This window comes from Agelaius phoeniceus, chromosome 11 (assembly GCF_051311805.1).
Source record: "Agelaius phoeniceus isolate bAgePho1 chromosome 11, bAgePho1.hap1, whole genome shotgun sequence".
NCBI classification, from domain to species: Eukaryota; Metazoa; Chordata; class Aves; order Passeriformes; family Icteridae; genus Agelaius; species Agelaius phoeniceus.
The window spans coordinates 715,251-735,256 of record NC_135275.1 but is presented as its reverse complement, the minus strand read 5'-3'; the positions used below and the strand labels follow the sequence as shown (position 1 = coordinate 735,256).

Below are 20,006 nucleotides of genomic sequence, written 5' to 3'. Positions count from 1 at the left end.
AACCCAAGTTATCATTTGGGACATCGCTTATAAATCACAAAAAATAAAATCCAAGTGAATGACTGCTAAATTTTCATTCTAAAGAAAAAAAAAAACAGACTTAATCTCAAAATTGAATTACAACTCTGCCAGAAATTATTTTAAAATAATTTTTTAAAATAAATAATTTTTTTAAAGCTGGACAGGAACAGGCAACAATTTCAGAATCAGATCATTAACCCAAAATATGCATTCAAATTACTATTGTGAAAATAGTACACATTCTGTCTTGCTTAGGTGATAGCTTTCAATTCTGAAGTTAACTTAGAGTGTGGTCTATCATTACATAAATTATAACAGGCAACTAGCATTTTCCAATATGTATGTATAGCTAACGTGGATAATTATAAACTATGTCACTTGCACAGGATAGCTGAATGTTTGTGTTTAAAATTATATTGCATAAAACAGCACATACTGCATGGCAGGCACTGTTTCAATAATTACTGGTTTCTCTATAATTTCTGCAATGTTATTCCATATTAATCTTTTATTATTGGAGAAATCTCCATGCATACAATGTATGTTTGTTGGCAAAGCTGCATTATTAAGAAAGGATGACTGGAAGGATTTAAAAATAAAAGTCAATACAGAAATTTAGATGCTATTAAGAAAAACGCAAAGAATTTTCACTGTACAAGAAAAACAGTAAAAGAAAATCATTACAAGATTATTTCAGATAATAAATGACTCTTGTAATGAATTTACAATCTTGAGCTCTTATAATAATTGACAGTGAAAGTGTAATTTAGTAATAACATCATAATCCTATCAGTTGCTTAGAATGGGTTATGGATAAATAATTTTTGTTTGGCTGGAGTTTTTTCAGATCGATTATGGCATATTGGCCCCAGAGAGCTTTAAATGCTGCCAACTTCACAAGGAGAGGAACAAGACACCTTTCAGAGCAACATCTTTACATGTAAAGTGAGGATCTGAGTTGGCACCCATCAATAAAGAACAAAACAGTAATATTAATAGAACTCCAAATTGCCTAGGACACTTCCTGCTTCCTTTTGCAGCATGCTGGTGTCAGCAAACACCACTGAGCCCTCCATAGCCCTTCCAAAAAAGAAAAATAAAAACCACCAAACACATGCATACACGAATTGCGATAAGGTCTGATTATGCCCTGGCCACCCTGCTCCACTCTGGGAATGATTGACACACACCAACTCATTGACTGTCATTGATCATGACACTGTGTGGCACAGTCCTTAGCCACACTCCCCTGTGGCAGTTGGGTCAGCTTCTGCATATGATGGGCAGACCCCTTAAAACACTGTGATGATTGTCACCACACAAAGTTACTGCTCAAAAGGCACCTAGCTCACAAATAAACTGTGGCTAATTCAGAGATGCTTAGAGCTCAGATGTCATCCCTCCACACTCAAATCTGGCATTCATAAATGTCTGCAAAGTCTGCACCAGCCATGTCTCCCCACACCACTGTGCTGTGGGGCCATTCCTCTTCTGTGTTCCTGCCTCACTTCTCAGTTCCCTGCAAACACTCCATAGAGACACACTCAGAGGGACCAGCCCTGAGCTCCAGTGTCCACTGGCTAAAGCTGTGTTCTCAGAATGGAACACTTTGATCGGTTTCTGTGATGTACTGTGGCAAAGGAAAAATCAGACTGTCAAGCAAAATAATTGCTTCAAGATGGTTTTTAACTGAAAAGCCCATTTTCACTAATGGTCAGGAAGAATCAGGTATTTTGCTCCCTGCAGAGTTACAGAATCACAGAATGGTTTAGGTTGGAGGGGACCTTGAATGATATCTTGTTCCAACATCTGCCATGGGCAAGGAAATCTTCCACTAGACTAGGTTGGTCAGAGCTCCATCCAATCTGGCCTTGGGAAAAAACAAACAAAATAAAACTAGAAACAAGTTGAAAATCCTAGGTAATCTCTCCAATTTTCTGATCACAGATCCAAGAGTGTGTCTTCTTTCTCACCATAGTGCACCTTCTCTTCCTGCCCAAATACTTGAATGCAACTCCTACAGCACTCCCAACCCAATATCTACAAAGAACATTCTTGGACCAAACAGATCCCTCCTCCTCTCAGAGCAGCCAGTTTGGAATCTTCAGATGCACAAAAAGGCAACATCCCCTGCTACAGATATATGTTCAGAAAGGCATAGAGCACAAGATGCACTCTACTGAGGACTACTACATTCATCTTCTACTAATCTTCTACAAGGAGATACATTTGATAATAGGAACGTGTGACTGGCTTAGTATAACAAACATTAAGTGCATCAACCTCCAGTTCTTTTTGCACTTAATAAAAGTGGCTACCCAATACATGTTGTAGCAATCTTACAATTCTGTACCTGTCATTTAAAAACATTAAATAACATTAGAATGCCAGAGTGCACAGCATACACAAAGCATAGGCAGTTTTCAGAATAAGTGACCCAACCAGGGATTGGGTTATAAACTGAAATAAATATTTCAGTTTAGTGACCTCATCTGATGATGGAATTACAACAGCTATATTACAGTTCCATCAAAGAAGTCATTCTAGCTATGAAAACTATACAAATTTCTTAATATCAAAATTCAATTAATCACACATTCTAAACTGTATTATACACTAGGGTTCCTCCTTCTTCTGTACATAAGATATGCTTTATTTCAAAACATTTTCAGAATTAAAAATATAATAGCTATATAAAAGCCATAACAATATATTGGCTTCTTTGATTAAAGAAACTAAATTGTAATAACATTTAACAGCATAAAGTTCCAATTCACTCAGCAATCTATTGGAAATACACATGATAATGTTAAAACTACTGGGTTTTGACATTTGAAAAAAAAAATTAAACAAATTGTTACATTTGATTGTTTAATCACCTGAAAGTGGCAAAGGCTTCAAGTAGTTTTGGCGTTCAAAGAGGATGCAAACAAGCCTTTTAAAAGTCACCACCATCTGGGCATCAGGGACAACAGGCAGGAGTTGCCTCTCTCCCCAGGGACATACACACAGTGTAAGCTCATCATTACCATTATTATGCAGATCACACCATGGATGTTCAATGACATTTTACAGACAGAAAAGACTAAAAAGTCCTGCCCTTAGGAACCAAAGCCTTGGAGGACAGGGCAAAGCCTGTATACCACACTTTTCAAACTGGAACTATCCATGTCACTGAGAAGTGATTTATGGGTCAGAGCCCTGCAAAAAGTCAGTAAGACATTGAATTTTGTAACCATTTCCTCAGAAAAGACTACAAATTAATTACTTGAAGATTAAAGGTAATCTTCAAAATGTCTGTGATTACTAGGAAGTCAGCTCTGACTAGTGCTGCAGGACATGATGAAAGACACAAGTCATGGTTCTCAAAAGCCCATTTAGAGACTTATTGAACATCTCACATCTTGCAAAGCAACAGCAGTGCAACTAAGAACATAAACACAACAGAAACTACAATTACAAAGTCAAAGTCTGGTGCTACTACTTGACAGAAGATATTCCCCAGTCCATTACCAACATAAACCCTCCTGGCTGTCAGTAATGCTCTGTATTTCTTCAGTCTCAGTCCTCCATGACCTAAATATTCACTGATTGATACTTCTGTGTATTTAACTCTTTGAGGGCCTTTCATATTTTTCCATCCAGGCTGGTCAGAAGAAACACAAGAGCACTGGGCAGCTCCTTTGGAAGGGAAACTCAACACCTGGTAAGACCAGCACACTAGCACCACTAGCATTCCATGTTTTGTATCTATTGTCATTCTGCTTCTCATAGCAGTATTTTCCATTTTAACAAACCAGATCAAACACCCGATTGCAGAAAGAAATGGTAAATCCTGGGCTAAAGGACAGAATTTTACACAGGTGCAAGATACATGTGGTGGGACTAATGGTGTGGTTTAATACTACCCTTAGCGTCCTCCTACTGAAAGAGTCTTCCTGCCCTGCTCCCTCAATCACAGGCATTATTCTTCCTTGGAATGTTTTGACCCAGCTCAGAACTGACTGAACTGATCCCATGCACAGGGCAGTGGTGTGAAAGCTGCACTCAGGATGGAAGCCAATAAGACCACAGGCAGCAGAAATAGGAATTGGGCTTGGAGGCATCTTCTACAGTGGTACTGCAAGCAGGGCTGCTGTTGTAACAGGTCCTACACTCTGCAGAACCCTGGGAATCACATGGTTTACTGCAACTTAATTGGCCAGCAAACAGAAACACTTCATCTCAGTTATTATTATGCAATGGCATGGAAAAAAAAATATATCACAACCTCTTGTTCTGCAACAAAATACTTTTTCACTGGGAATCAAAAGTATTGAAAGAAGTATTCGAAAACTGATACCATTTATTCCTCTTAAAAGCAAAGTCACCTTTACAAGGAAAATAACTCTAGGTTTGATCTTTCCACCTTCTCAGACCATAGCATTTTTACCACTCATTCACTAAATATAACCCAAGTTAAAGCAGTTTGTCTTTTATAACCAAAGAGGTCAAGACCTTGAGCTTTTTCAGTGCGGTGTGTTTTCCAGACATCTACAATTTTCGTGGCAAGGGTTTTTCATTGTCATATCACATTTATAGGGGAAATTAAACTTCAACTGATCCCATGCTTAAGTGAAAAGGCTGGTTTTGGTTTCCTGTTGGAACTTGCATATGCAGAAACTTCTTTTTTTTTGGGGGGGGGGGGGGGAGTGGGGGAGCAAGGCAAGAACAATAGCTCTGAAAAAACCAAGATTCAGTTTTAACACTGAATTGTGAATTTATACACTATGATGAAGTCTTCCCTTTTTTTGAAGGGGTGGTAAGTGTGACTCAGTAAGAATTTTTAAACTTTGGATGTAGTTCTTCATGGCAGTCCATACATCCACACTCTCCATGTACTAGGAAGGGACAAGAAGCAGGATTAAAGTGCAAGCTAGTGCCAGTCTCTGACACACAGCAAAACCAGGTTGTTCCTAATAAAATACTGCAAATTAATTTAATCCTATTTTGTAGGACTGAAACCAAGACTTTTCTTTCCCCACTTAGAAATGAAAAAAATTAGTAAGAAAAAATAAATACAGATGCCTTGATTTCAGGTGACTGTTATTGAGCTCTTAGAGCACTACTGCTGAGAGCAGGTGGAGTAAAAAGCATCATTTTCATCACCAGAATCCCAAAGTACCAAGAATGCTGTAATGGCATCACCACTGTCACTCTGCCCTATCCCCACTGGATTTTCATATGTTAGAGCTATTTCTTTTGGTGTTGATTTCCTTACAGCATCAAGTTTGACTCTAACCCTAGAAGTAAGAAGAGGTTTATTGTGTCGTTTGCGGTTGGGGATTTTTGGCAGGGAAAGGAAGGGTGGGTTTATGTGTTTTGTTCATTAGCTACTCCTAAATTTGGGACTTTCAAGTTTTTGCCTCTAATATTATGTATCCTAACTGTAAGAATCTTGAAAGCAAGGTATGTAACCACAGAAGTCTATATAACAAACTCCACCAGTCTCTTGCTCTTACTTGTTTTTTCTCATAACAGATTTATCTCATTATTTGAGCCTCTAGCTCAAAAGAAATCTTTTCTCAGAAATGTGAGATGAATTTCTGAAGGACTAAATTTTCCTCACATTTTCTATATTCAAAATTATAACATCACGTAACTTCAAGAAAAAGGGAAAACAGGCTACATCACACAGACATACAGCACTTCAAAGGAGATAATCCTACCCAGATGTAGAAAATTTCTTTTAAGCATTACTTGAAAATATTGCTCCAGCTTAAGACAGAACTCAACATTTTTCCAAAGTAGAAAAGTAATTTTATTATTCATTTGGCATCAAATAAAACATTAGATTAATGGGTGTCAAGAGGAAAATGCGTGGTTCTTCACATTCTCATGTTGAGATGTAGTGTAATAATACAAGGTGAAAGTCACTGTCATGTTGTACTTACTTTTCAATTGCCCCAATACTGAAACATACTCACAGCTCTGCCACAAGGGCAAGTAAATCCATACACTCTCAGAAAATGTTACAGACTTACTTTCTCTCCAAGTTTAGATAGGCACAAGTGACAACTGCAATGATTTTTACTTTCATTTACCCAAATTACCATGGTTTTTTCCATCAAGTATGATGATAACTGAGAAGCATGTAATTACCCTCCTCTGCTGACACTGAAACGCCACCTCCACAGAACATCTAGTACATTATTCCACCAAATTCACTATCAGTTACATAGGTTGCTGCTACAAGTATGAAACAAACACCTCTCCAACCCTCGTAACCCTGCCAGGAGGGAGCAGAAGACAGCACCAGGGAGATATCTATAGGTAAGATGTCTCCTCCCCAAAGTAAATACTCTTCTAGAAGATTCCTAAGCTGGATCACCCTAAAATATTAACCACAAAACAGGCACATCTAGTTCCACACATGTGCCCATAGCTGTGGCAGTGGAGAGAAATCAAACTCCACAACTCCCCATCAGAGCCTTTTACTGTGCTGCCACTACTGCCTTCCCTGCACACCCTCTCTAACATGGGGAGTCTTTTATTCCCTTCTGAATGGTGCCAGGGCCTCAGGAGAGCTCAGAATGCCCTGTATGGTCCAATTTCTCACAGTCTGTGTTCACCACTCCAAAATCTGTAAGTGGTGATGGAGAAAGAAACTGAACACAAACCTTACTCCCCTCAGGCAGCATTACTTCACTATGTCCCAACAAGTGCAGAGGAACAGCCAGCACCATATCTCGCAAAACCCTCTTCCTCCCTGAGAGGTACACTCAGCATCCCTTAGCAAAGGAGGGTAGAAGAACTGTTTGTTTCTTGACCGTGATCAGTCTTTTTTATTGTCATTCCCGAACTTGCCCCTAACTCCAGGCACTTCTGTACAAAGATTCTCTTACACATTAGCTTGCACATAACTTTCAGGAATCTCCAGGCTCTGGGTCCTACATGGGAACACCACACAGGAATCCTCAGGACCATGGAAAAGCTCAGAAGTTTTCAGATCTGCAACAACAAAATTGCAGTAAAGGCAGACCCTTAACTCCTATTGAAGGTGCTCATGTCCTTGTTTAGATCCTACCTCAATTATACCACAAACTGAATAATACATTGGACTGAGCTTAATCCAAAAAAGCTCTGCATACATAATTTACTTTAAGAGCTGGATATCATTAAAAGTCCTGTACCAACAGGAGCTGTAAGATACTCCCTCAAACAGCTTAGGGAATGCCCAAATAACAAATATTAAACAAAAAAAACCAAAACAGCAAAAGCATGGAGAGAAGTCTGATCCAGGTCCCCATGTTGTCATGGTGACTTCCCAGTCATTTATGTACTTCAGACATATTTAGAAAAAAGCTATATTTTCACCCCTCCCTGCCAAATAATGTAAGAAAGGGAAAAAAACCCTGCTAGCTTGTCCCAAGCCAACCAAATCCTTTGATCAGGCAGCACCCCTGAAATATTTTAACCAATACTTTTCCTGCACTGTGAATCAGATACTCAGAAAACATGGAAACAGACATCAGCAGAAAATTCTAATTAATAATCCATCCAATACCTTTATCATACAAGACTCTGAACACACTTGAACCAGACAGGTTTCTGCTTTCAGATTATTAAAAAAATAATTACTTACAATATCATTTAATTCATCCCAAATTTGCAGACACTGTTTGCAAGCAATTGGTTTTCTTTTACCAAGTACTATGTGTTCCACATGCCGCTGTTATCATACAGAGCAATTAAACAGTCTTAGACGGTTCAAAAAGCATAAAATCCTCTCAACATTTACATGCAAATACTGCATAAATATGGATTTAAAAAAGCAAAAAATCAATACAGCTCATTATGGAGCTGTACAGAAAGAGCAAATTTTTTACTACCAGTACTAAATTGCTCACACTCAGCAAGCACTGCCCAACACTGCCAAACCCCCCCCCACTTCTACACCAGGAAAAGGCTAATGCATAACACAGTCGAGGAGGAGGCATCTAGTAAGACACCATTTTCTACATCATACCTGAAAAAGCATTACAGACTCCACAAGAAAGCGCTATTTGAACAGATCACAGCATGCACACTTACCGGCAGCTCGCCAGCCCAGCCATCTGCCCTTGCCCGCCACCTACCAGCATTCAGGAAATCATTGCATTTGCTTAACAGACAGACCATTCTGATGACCCTCACCCTCCCCATTAATCAATTAATGAAGCAGGACTGTTTTTTCCTTACTAAGCAGTGTACGGACACTAAGCCACTTGAAGGTTGCCTGTTCCTTCCTGCTGCAGGGCCTCCCAAATAAAAATTGCCCAGCCAAATTCAGGCTTTTTCTTTTTTTTATATTCATTCAAAGCTGTAGGAATACACTCAGCCCTTGACAATGCCAGCTTGCATGATGAAAGAGCAAAAGTAGTTTTGAGGCTGCAGAATGCCTTCTGTGGGTTACCATGGAAATAAATGTGGCAAGGGGAGGGGGCTTCGCTGATGGCAATTGCTGCTACTCAGTGGAGATGTTCTAAAGCCAGACTGCGTGGGAGTGTAGTCCACGTGTAGGAGTGTAGGAGTGTAGGAGAAGAAAATGTATTTTACTATTACTACTATAATTTCATCTGCTCTCCCTTTCATTTGCACCAAATTTCACGTAGTTGAAAAGCATGAAACTTCCCTGAGATGCTGAGGGGATGCTGGTTGAAACAAGTGCGGTGTAAGATCCCTCCAATGAGGAGCTGAAGAAACTTTATTTACATATCGGAATTTACACAGATAGGAATTAATGCTCAATCGCAATTAAAACTTGATTGACAAAGATGAACGTGTTGCAGAGCTGAGGATGTAGCAAGGAGGACTAGTTTCACAAAGGCTTGATAAGAAGCATCACCTTATCATGAAAACACAAGGCAGCCTTTCCTTTACAAAAAATTCTCGCATATAGTATGAAACAGATCACCTCAAGGATCTTGTCCCTTGTGAAACTGAGAAAAGTTCATCAACAAAAGCAGGGTGGACACTGTGGCACACTGCTCCAAAGTGCTCCTCCATGAGATCCTGACTCACACCATCCCACCCTTCCCCTCCTTGCATCTTGTCAGGGTCCCCACGGAAAGTCAACCAAAATAATCCATAGGAGGTGGAAGCCTGACACCAAAATCCCAGTGAGAACAGCCAATACAATTTCATCAAACTGATTATATTTTATACAAATTTAGTTAGTATTTTTTAGAATATTATTAGTAGCATTTTTTAGATATTAAGAAAAATTCTTTAATTGAAACAGAATGGCTAAACATTAGAACAGGCAAACCAGAGCAGTGGTGGAGTCATTGTCCCTGGAAGTGTTCAAAAAACGAGCAAACATGATGTTTGGTGACATGATTTAGGGGCCATCATAGGATTCAGTCAAATGTTGGACTTGATGATCTTGGAGGTCTTTTCCAACCTCAGAAAGAGGTAAGAGCTGCTCACTATAGTGACATTAACACATTGCTCCAACCAAAGTGCAAAACTCACTGTCCAATATTTGCCACAAAACAAAGCAACTTCCACAGTCATCAGTTTACCAATGATTATTACCAATGTAACTTAATTTTGCACATCAAAAAATTCTCCAAGCACTGTCTCTGAACACACAGAAAAGGTTTTTTAACAGTAGTTAATTAATAGAGAGCTCCACCTTGGCACACTAGCCAGACCTCCTCTGCCTCTCTGCAGAGGATACCAAGAAGCCTGCACCAACACAAAGCCCACTTTGATTTGCAAGAACAGCAGCTAAAGGCAATCCACTTCAAAATCCACCATTTATTTACTTACTAATTCCAATGGGCTTGTTTAGAAACTTAAGCCAAAAAGAGAGGAGGTAAGCAAGTTGTGGACCATATAAAAGGACGGAGTAAAGCCGGAGTGGAGACAGTGTGAGAGCAATTACAAGCCAGCTGGGCACAAGGCTGGAAAAAACCTGTCAGGCTTTGGAGTTTCTTCTGAAAACCCCAGTGCTGGCTGCTCCACAGCTGCTCTAGCCAGCCCCCACGCAGCTGCCTGCTCCCTGCAGCTCCTTCATCTCTCCAGTCCCATGTCAGAGAAAAGGAGACAGCACTGAGGCCCCAAGAGAAGGGGCTGATATCTTCTACCAAAGCGGGACCAGGGGAGAACTGGTTTGAGAAGTAACCTAGGCTAGGTCCCTTTCTGACTCCTCTCTCACTTGCAGCAATTTCTGCCCCAATCTGAATTGAGAGAAAGAAAAAAAAAATATGAAAACATGGTTTTTGCAACATGTCACAGCGGTAAGATGAACTAGTACATTACATTTACACATATAAAATCCCTAGAACACACACTGCCGGGACCTGAGGAAGGCAGGAGCAAACAGTCCAACCCATCATTTCCACCTGTGTTCCTCCTCAGCCGAATACGAGTTCAACATTTCTTTACAAGACCACAAATCAAAAACCGTAATACAAATAAAACACAAATCTGATTTTATGGTATCACAATAAAAATCAGTTTTGCCGATCACACCTGACCCAGGTGTGATCCATGCTTTCCCAAGTTCCTCCAGGTAGCCTCGCCATCATGTCTTTATAACTGCCAACAGCAAAATTTCACTCACAGCAAAATCTCACTTCATACGCAAAGTCAAGGAAGAGCAGAATTAAATCTGCCAATGCAAGCACAGCAAAGCACTCTAAAACGTTAGCTACTACACACAAGCAATGGAGAAAGGCTGAAAGAGCTTAAAAGTCCAAACAGCCGGAAACCAGAGCAACCCAAAAGCACAGAGCAGCTCTGCAGGGCTCACCTGGCATGGGCTTAATGTTTCTAGCCACATTGCCTCACACCATGCCAGCTTTCCACTGCGCCCCTCTCCCAGCTCCAGCAGGCACCAAGCGGTGCAGGATGGGGCTAGTTCAGAGCAACTCATGTCCACTGTCCAGCTGTCATCCTGATGCTTCTGCCCGCTTGTCTCCTCTCTAGGAACCAGTCTATCTGGCTAATAAATTTTAGGGAAAAACAGAAAGGAAAAGGAAAAAAAAATATGTTTAGCTCCCTAGCCCTTCTGCTGACCACTCTGAAATGAGCCTGAGGAGGAAGAAGGGACTGAAAGCACAATGCATAAACCTCACTTACTCAGGAAACCAGATTAAAAGCCACACCATCAACTACCAGGGGAAGATCAACAAGACCAGGGAGCAGCTCAGATAGATTATTCTTTTCTTTAAAAGGCACCTGCTAGGGAGAGACAAAGGTGTACAGTGAGGCTGAGCAGAAGGCCAAGAAATTGCAGGGAGAGCATATATTGATTATTAAAAGTCAAGAATATATTGATTTTTATGTGTATCATACATACCCAGGTATGTCTTGGAAAGGGCAGCCAGGAGATTTCTCTGAAGCCACCCTGAACAAACAAAAAAGCATCACTGTTTTAGACTTTCTAACAGCTAAATAGCAACAGACTGACCAGCCAACATTTCTGTGATTATGTGGCTAAAACCTTTGTGCTCCAGGAACATACACATCATAAAAATCATACCTCGTCTCCTAATAACAAGGCAAGGTATCAGATGCGCAAAGCTGAGGGGAAACACAGACTTTAGTCTTTTATTGCAAAAACATAAACAGAACAAAACTGACAAATGACTGGCTATTCAATATTACATGATCCTCCTGTAATCTTATTGAAGCTTTTTATCAGAACACTGCATGTGCAAAGAAATGAAGAGTTGATCTCATGGTTGGTGGTAGCTTTTAGATGACTGACAACCTCTTATTGGAAGAACAGACATAAAATTACAAAAAAAACCCCAAAACCAAAAAGGAGACATTGTTAAGGATAAACTATCATTTCAAATAATGTACCCAGAAAAGCAGGGAACAAGTTGATATCTATTATTTGTTTACCTTATTTTTTGTGTTCTGACAACTACATTAATCTGCCAATGAAACAAAGGAAAAGTCAGCTTGCCTAACTGCTACATCTGAGGCAGACACTTGGACACTTGCATTGCTGTATATTCCTACTTTCGCTGGTTGCATGTACAAAAGTTAAACAAAAAACCAAACTAAGAATATGGAATAAATCACTCAAGCTACAGTGGAGCAAGCAAAAGAGCTTTTTTTTTTTTTTTTTTGAGTGGAATAATATCTTTTAAATAACCAACAAAAATACATACAATTATTAATCTGTCTAAGAGCTGCACAAGTGCATCGTGTTATCTGGTTCCCAAATAACACCACTAAAGGTGAAATGGTACATCAGCCCATGGAAATGTAAATTTACAGAGGTCCCAGTTACATCCGTGGACACGCTGTGGTCTGCAATATGTATTTTTATAATTTTCTCCTGTGCAGAGCTAACTGGTTAGAAAGGCAGAACACTCAGGGTACTTTTGTGAGCTGTACAGGTTTGCCATATATTTCAACCTAGTCCAAGTCACCTGAAAGGAAACAGAAGTGATTTTTTAAAGGATGACTTTTCACAATTCTCCTTGAATTTTCAACATTTGAACACCATCTCTGCTAACACCCAGCATTTCCTTCTCATATGGCAGCAGAAAAAATCCTCATATGCACTAATAAGGCATATAGATGCTACCCTACACACCCTGGCTGCTATAAATATCAATTTTAAAAAGCTATATGATACAGTGCTTATTAATTATTATTTCCTCCTGCATGTGCAATCACTACAGGGGCACTGCAACTTTAAAGCTTGATCATTCTGATCCACTAGGAGTTACCTTAAAGGCATTAAGACAGCAAGAGGATTTTATCACTGTTCTGTTGCAGCTTTTGAAAACCAAGTAGCTTTTGAGAAAATAGAAGTAGCTCTGCTGTCAATCACTTCTGCTGCCAAAATATATTCCTTTAAGAACTCAATATCTTTGCTCTTTTAGTCTTAAACAAACTAAACAGAAATTTTTGCCTAGGTCATAGAAATTTCTGAAACTTATTTTAGAAACTCCCTGCATTAAGATCTGCAGTAAAAATAAAGAGAGAGGTTTAAATCACTTACATGGTCTAAGTGGTGCCAAAAAAAAGGTTAAACACCCAAATAATTTCACCTACTTAAACTGGGTAATTTTTCTACTAGAACAACTGAAACAAATACTCCTCAATAAAGCTAGAAAATGGGTCTTCAGACAGCTCTTATCCAGCCATTTCATACCACATCTTCAATAAGTGCATTAAATTTCACTGTTCTAATAATAGGTTATAATTACTATTATCATCACTGACAACAGACAGGCAGCGCTGACCATTTCTTTAAGCACAAACACTTCTGAGTTTCATCCTGGAGCTGTGTGTCCCCAGAGTGTTTTGCTCTGGAATCAAACCAGGAGAAAATCCAGAACTGAACCAGCGTGAAGTGGGAAACAGGGGGAGCTGGAAGTTCAACTCAATGAAATCTGTCAAGCAAGAATGAGAGGTGTGAAGTGCCTTTTTCCACTTTCATTTTATTTTCATAGTCAGAAAATGCTTTGAAAGTAAATAGAACTTATTTGTATGAGGTCACTGATGGGAGCTGTATATTTCTTCCAAAACATTTGGAAAAGAGGAACCAGACTTGAAAGCATAAACTATAAACTATGGCATGCACATTTATTCACAGTTGACTTTGCAAGTTCCAGTTTGGTTTTTATCAGGACAAAATCTCATGGTCTCATTTCCTTCAGTTAACAGTGAACTTCATTATTAAAACACGAGGTTTAAAATAGACCATGACTTCACCCAAAAAACAAAGGTAGTCTTTGTGCAAGGGGAACAACAGTTGTATGCTCTGAATGGTGCAAAACACAGCTTTAGTAAGAGCATGAGCGAGGCCAATTATTCTTAATTTTTTATATGCAATTCTTAACTTTTAATACATGTATATATGCATTCATACACTATACATATATATATGTACACATATACACCTTGACAACCACTCCTTTTAATAACTTCAAACTTAAGGAGACATAGTTTGCTAATGTTACAGTAATTGTTCGTGATTAATTTTATGTATCATCTCTTTAAGAAAAATATTAATATAAATCTATCCACAAATAACATCACTGAACAATTTTCTTCCCAAAATCCCTATCACTGCTCCCATAGCAGACAGTGCACAAGAGCAGCACACTGTGCTCAGGTCTGTGACATACTGAAGTCATCAGTGAGGAGAATGAATCTCTGCAATTAGCTGAATACATATGTATGTATAATGAAGCAACTTGCTGTCTGCATTTCCAGGGATTTCACAGCTTTTTGGAAGCTCGGGGATGTGGAACACCAGGGCCTGCTCTTGGTGAGAGCCCTTTGACAGCAGTTTGTTGGACCATTGGCTGTTTCTAATTTTATTATTCCTACAAAGGCACGCAACAATCCCAAAAGAAAGGAGCCCATCAAGATAGGCACTGTGCAAATACTTACTAAAAACAGGCTTTGTTCACAGTTCAATCAAATAATGCTTTAAAATGAATGAAAAAAAAAAAAAGTTAAGTGTTGCCAAGGTTTCACAGCAGGAACAGAAGTGTAGCATGGACTCCTGGCCAGTGTCCTACCCAGCTCCTGGGACAGAGCTAGCTCCCTTCAGCACTGGTTAGCAAGCTGGTAGTATTGTTTCAAATAAAAAGAAGTAAATAGGAACCTTTGTTCTCCCACCCCACAAAGTAAATAACTGAAGTATATGTATTCTTGGTGCACACAACTCCTCCACATGGGGGAGGCAGGGGAATTCTTGTGGGAATCCCCTACTAAAACACTGGCAGAATATCACTGGCACTACAGAAAGCAAATCTGTACATTAGTCACAGCCCAATGCAAACAGCATGTACAATTCTGCAGGGAAAAAAAAAAAGGGAAGAAGTACAGAGAGACTGACACCATGCAGAGAAGAGAGAAGTTAGTATCATTTCATGCAAGAACCAGTAAAAAGAAGAGAGTAGTATCCCATATTGATTCAGTTGCACTGAGCAGTAAGAGTATTTGAAAGAAATCAGGTTTAAATCAGTTCTTCCAAGCAAAACCTCAAGTTTTTCAAAGAATCTAAATCCTCTTCATGGCACACTAAAACAGGGTCATCCCACTGCTGCCATACAAGGTTTAATAGATCAAAGATTTTGTCTTCCACAAGTAGAAGACCCTTGGATTGATTGTCACAAGCCCATTAAAATTGTTTTTAAAGATACTTGTTAGCACATGGAAAGTGTCAGGTGGGCTCATATAAGGATTTATACCAAAGTAACACTATCCAGAGCAGAAACTGTATTTCTGTAACGGTCTATAATGTAAATATGGGATGTCCAAAACAAGGGCCAATTCCCATCCAAATTCCATAATACAGCAGCCTTAGACAAAACGAAGTGTAAGGATTCATTGAGTTAACATCTATTCTTCATGACTAAGGGTGACAGAACCCTGCAATCATAGAATCATTAAGGCTGGAAAAGACCTAGAGATCATGAAGTCCAACTGCCAACCCAGCACCATCACGTTCACCATTAAACCATGTCCTCAAGTGCCACAGCAACATTTTTTTAACACTTCCAGGGATGGTGACTCCACCACTGCCCTGGGCAGCCTGTCCAATGCTTCACTTTCAGCGAAGGAACTTTTCCCTAACAGTCAATCTAAATCTTCTCCGGTGGGGAAGAGGTCATTTCCTGTTGTCCTGTCTCTTGTTCCCTGGGAGCAGATCATGATTTACCTCTGGCTGCCCCCTTCCTGTCAGGGAGTTGTAGAGAGAGATGAAGTCTCCCCCAATCCTACTTTATTCCCCCCATCTCCCTCAGCCATTCCTAGTGCTCCAGACCCTTCCCTAGCTCTGTTCTCTTTCCTCAACACACTCCAGACTCTCAAGGTGGGGCCCAAAACTGAACCCAGGATTTGAAGCACAGCCTCATCACAGCTCAGCACAGAGGAAAAACAGACTTCCTCTCTGGGCTTCTTTTGGGTTCAGTGCAGCATCTTCTGCTGGAGCAGGCAGAATGCTACACTGCTTTCCTCTACTCAAACATACAACTGGGCCACCAGCGGTCCTTCTTTCTCTTACTTAGTTTCCAAATTAATTCAGAAACACCAAAAATGGTGTTAAAACAAAACACTGCAGAAATCTGCACAGCAACAAAGAGCCTGTGATTATATCAGCAATTTTTACATGGACTATTGCTCTACTTCTGGTTTATGAAAAAAGCTTTAACACTCAAAGCTTTATTCTGCAGCTTTTGCAATTAGTTGTATATATGCATGCTTTCATGAAAAACAAAGCAAAAGTCTTTTTGTTCAATTTTGCCTCTCAATTTATCCTTTGCTGTAAAGTAAATGGCTACAATTGACTCAATTGGTCATTTCTCTACCAGGCCTAAGAGATACAAATGCCCTTGTTTCATTGCCAGGAAACAGCAGCAGCACACTTGCTTGACATGGCAAATCCATGCATCTCACTCCACACCAAAGAAAAAGTTTAAGCTTTATAGATACAAATTTTTAAAAAAATTTTTTAAAAGGAAGAAAAAAATTCTACTAGTTTCAGTATTGCATTGATCCAAAATCAGTGCCTGTACAAAGATCTGCAAAATTCAAATCAACTCAAGCCTGTAGTATTTAGAGCCCTCATCTTGGATTTTGAAATGTGTTCAATCATAATTAATCAGGCTTAATAATAATCTTAATATACAAAAGGTGTTTTTCAAAACACCCCAAAAATCCCAAAGCACTTCATGAAGTAACATTTCCATTCATATGAAACAATATATCAGTTACAGACATTCAAACACCTCTCAGCTGAGATTTTTATAAGCTTTTGGTGAAGGGACCTAGACAAAGAACTACAAATCAAAAGACTCAATTTTGAATTTTGCCAGCTGCTATTTTGGGCACTGAGCATGGCAATTTGGAGAGCACTGCTCTGTCACCAGAGCCTGGTCTGAGATGCTCTGGACCCAGAACTAGCTCAGTACCTGCAGAAGAAGCATTTACTTTAGTCCTTTGATTTTTCACATAGCCATGAAACTGCACCCTGGCTTGAGGAACAAGGTCACAATGCATTTGTCTTGCACTAAGTGGCCTATTTTATGGCACGCAGGGCTTCTGGTTTGAATGTTGTTCTTTTAAGCACAGCCTCTCACACAGGTTTAAAATGTTTGGCACAAGACAGTCCAAAAAGCTCTTTGTTGTAGCTTGCTGCCAAGAGGTTTGGACTTAGGATGGTGATCATTTGTTCCCTCCATACTAGTGACATCCTTTAGACAAACATTTGGCAATGCACTCTTGGCTTAAAAAAACCCACATTTTCTCAAGGAAACATCCTTCCAAGTTAAATGAATATGAAAAATTAGTATCTCTGTATGAAAAAGGTGGAGAACTACTGTACTGGTTATGAAACTTGGACCTGTTGGACTACAGGAAGAAAAGCAGGGCACAAATGAAGATAGAAAAAGGCAGAACACCACTTCCAATAAATTCCCAAGTTTCCCACTGTGAGAAAATGTGTGCAAATGCAGTCAAACAAATCACCCATGCCCTCAGTTAATGTCAGCAGCACTAAAACAGAGCTGCACTGAACCACCCTGTGACTGGTGTCCCACTCCACTCTTCCCCGACCTGTAAAACATGATTTTCTACACAAGTAATTTCACGTTCATATTAAGGCAAATATTTTGTTGCCCTTGGAACATTAGAGTCTCCTGCCTGCCTTTAAGAGCTCTTCAGATCCTCTTTAATCCAAAAGAAAATAAATTTTATGCATCTTTTGCCCCCTTCAGTAATACACCTTGAGAATATTCTGGATTTTTTTTTTTTTTCTAAGTGAAACAAGTTGATTTTAAGACAATTTTCTGGACACTTGTAGTAAACCTTGCACAGCAGACAGAGCCCCAGGACTGTTGGGACTGGTCCTGCAAACACATCACAGCGTAGCTCCTCTGGAGTCCCACAGGCACCCAGGAACTGCATCTGAGGCAGCAATAATCTGCTATTACTTATTAAGTTGGGCTTCAACAGATGTTTAAACAGAACTGAGGTTTATCATCAATAAATCTGTCATGCTCACTTAGCTTTGCCTCTAATTAGGGATGCATAAACCTCCCCCTGTTCAATTTCAAATCTCTTCTGAACACAGTTTAAAAGCTCCGTTTGTCTCACTTACTGCTTTATGGTTTTGGTCAAATTCTTTTATGGAGTTTTGAGACAAAACTGAAGGGAACAAAAGAGTTGATCATGAATATTATAAGAAAAGTTGTGAAAAAAGAGTGAAAGTGAAAAATAAAAGATTTGGGGAACAGATGGTAAGGGAGGAGGGAGGGCAGCAAAGAACACAACAAACGCATACCATGGCCTGTAAACTATGGCCTGTAAAATCCCAGCCTGGAGGATTTGTAATTGCTGTCAATATTGTGGTAAAACCTGCAAAGGCACCTGGGCTCCACCACACAAATGGATATTAAAACTACTCACATTCTGATGAGTTTAACAGGGTAAGAAAACACCCTTCTTAGGGTCTTTACTCCCACCAGTAACCTCTCATTAAACAAGAGTATAGAATCATGGAAGGGCCCTCAAGGTTCATCTCATCCCATACCCTGCCACAGGCAGCGACACCTTCCACTAGCCCAGGTTGCTCCATGCACTGTCCAGCCTGGCCTTGAACACTCCCAGGGATGGGGAGCATTGTCTGTATATACCCCTCAAATTTTACAAGTACCAAAAGAAAGCATTTTGGAAATAAGATGTTCCGAAATTTTTTCTAAATCAACATAGGAATACAGAATTTTTCATGCAGGACCACTCATGTTTTCATCCTTAAGCATCAAGTGTCATCTGGTGGACTGACTCAGAACTGCACCAAAGAACCTCACACAAAAAAATTTGCTAGGGAGGAAAAAATAAATGAATTAAACAGGGACAATATTTACCTATGGCCTCAGAAATGTAAAGAATAGAAGTCCAAACCTCTGCCAGGTGCAGGTATTATGAAGATCAGCCATAAGATTCTTATAACACATCCAGGGATTTGGTGGACTTACCTCTCTGAAATTTGGGGAACACAAATTTTTTATGACTTACTGTCTAAAAAGCTGTATGCCTCCAACAAAGACATGAAAAAAATCTCAGTCAAATATTTATTTAGTTTTTTAATCTAATCTGAGATCCATAAGTAACTACCTGAATCTAGAACTGGAGCTTTAAAGGAAATCTGTCACCTTGGGTAAAATGTCAGGCTGTTTTCCCTCATCAAGAAAAAAAAAATTCAAAGGAATCAAAAATCAGATGCCTTAATCAAGGCAAACAGAGATGCTGCAAACCTTTAAATAAAAGCAAATTTTTAACTAGAAATCAAACTTCATATTTCTTTTTGTGCCTTTGAAATGTATATCCTGTGCTTCTCTCTCAACCAACGTTAATTAGCTCTGATATAATGATTTTTAAAACCAGACATCCCCTTTTTTTTCCACTAAAGAGAAGTAAGAGACTGAGCCAAGAAGAAAAAGATAGATTACTAGAAACTCCTACTAATGAAGCTCCTGGAGACAAATAATAATATTTTTTTAAAAACCAAACCTAAATAAACAAACAAAAAGGAGCCATTACCAGGATCACCACAAAATTATTTTCTATCAGTTTTAGTGCTTCAGTTTTAAAAGTAATCCCCCCTCCAAATGAACATATTACTTTAAAGACATTGATTGTAAAACACATTTAGCAATCTTGATAAGCAAACAATGGGGTACACACCTCCAAGAAACACTCCAGTTTATAGGAAGAAGACAATTGTTGATCAACTTAGGAGGCAGAAAAAACAGCAACATCTTCCTGACCTTTCAAACAATTTCATTGCTTATTGTGGAAGGTCATGGCTACTGATGGCACTAAAGCAAGTTTTAATTGTTTGAAATCACAGCAAAAGCCAATTGTCAGAGAAGGCAGCCCAGCCTTCACAGCATGGCTTTATTTGTCAAGGTCCTAGAATGATCTGGGCTCAATGGCATTTTAAAGATTGTTTCATTTCAACAAGATGTTCCTGC

General features: G+C 39.3%; 1 protein-coding gene across 6 annotated transcripts in view; it reads right to left on the bottom strand.

Annotated features, from left to right (window-relative positions):
- The window catches only part of FGD3 (FYVE, RhoGEF and PH domain containing 3), a 91,488-nt gene that overhangs the window by 54,067 nt on the left and 17,415 nt on the right, over positions 1-20,006 (bottom strand). Inside the window, exon 1 of one of the 6 annotated variants that reach the window (XM_077184764.1) lies at positions 8,242-8,431. The exons of 3 other annotated variants lie outside the window; for them this stretch is intronic. In XM_077184764.1, coding sequence (XP_077040879.1) covers positions 8,242-8,356 — 115 coding nt within the window. In that variant the 5' untranslated portion in view covers positions 8,357-8,431. Of the gene's footprint in view, positions 1-6,905; positions 6,925-8,094; positions 8,118-8,241; positions 8,432-20,006 lie in introns of those variants that run through there. 2 more of the 6 variants (XM_077184767.1, XM_077184765.1) reach the window with 2 other exon arrangements.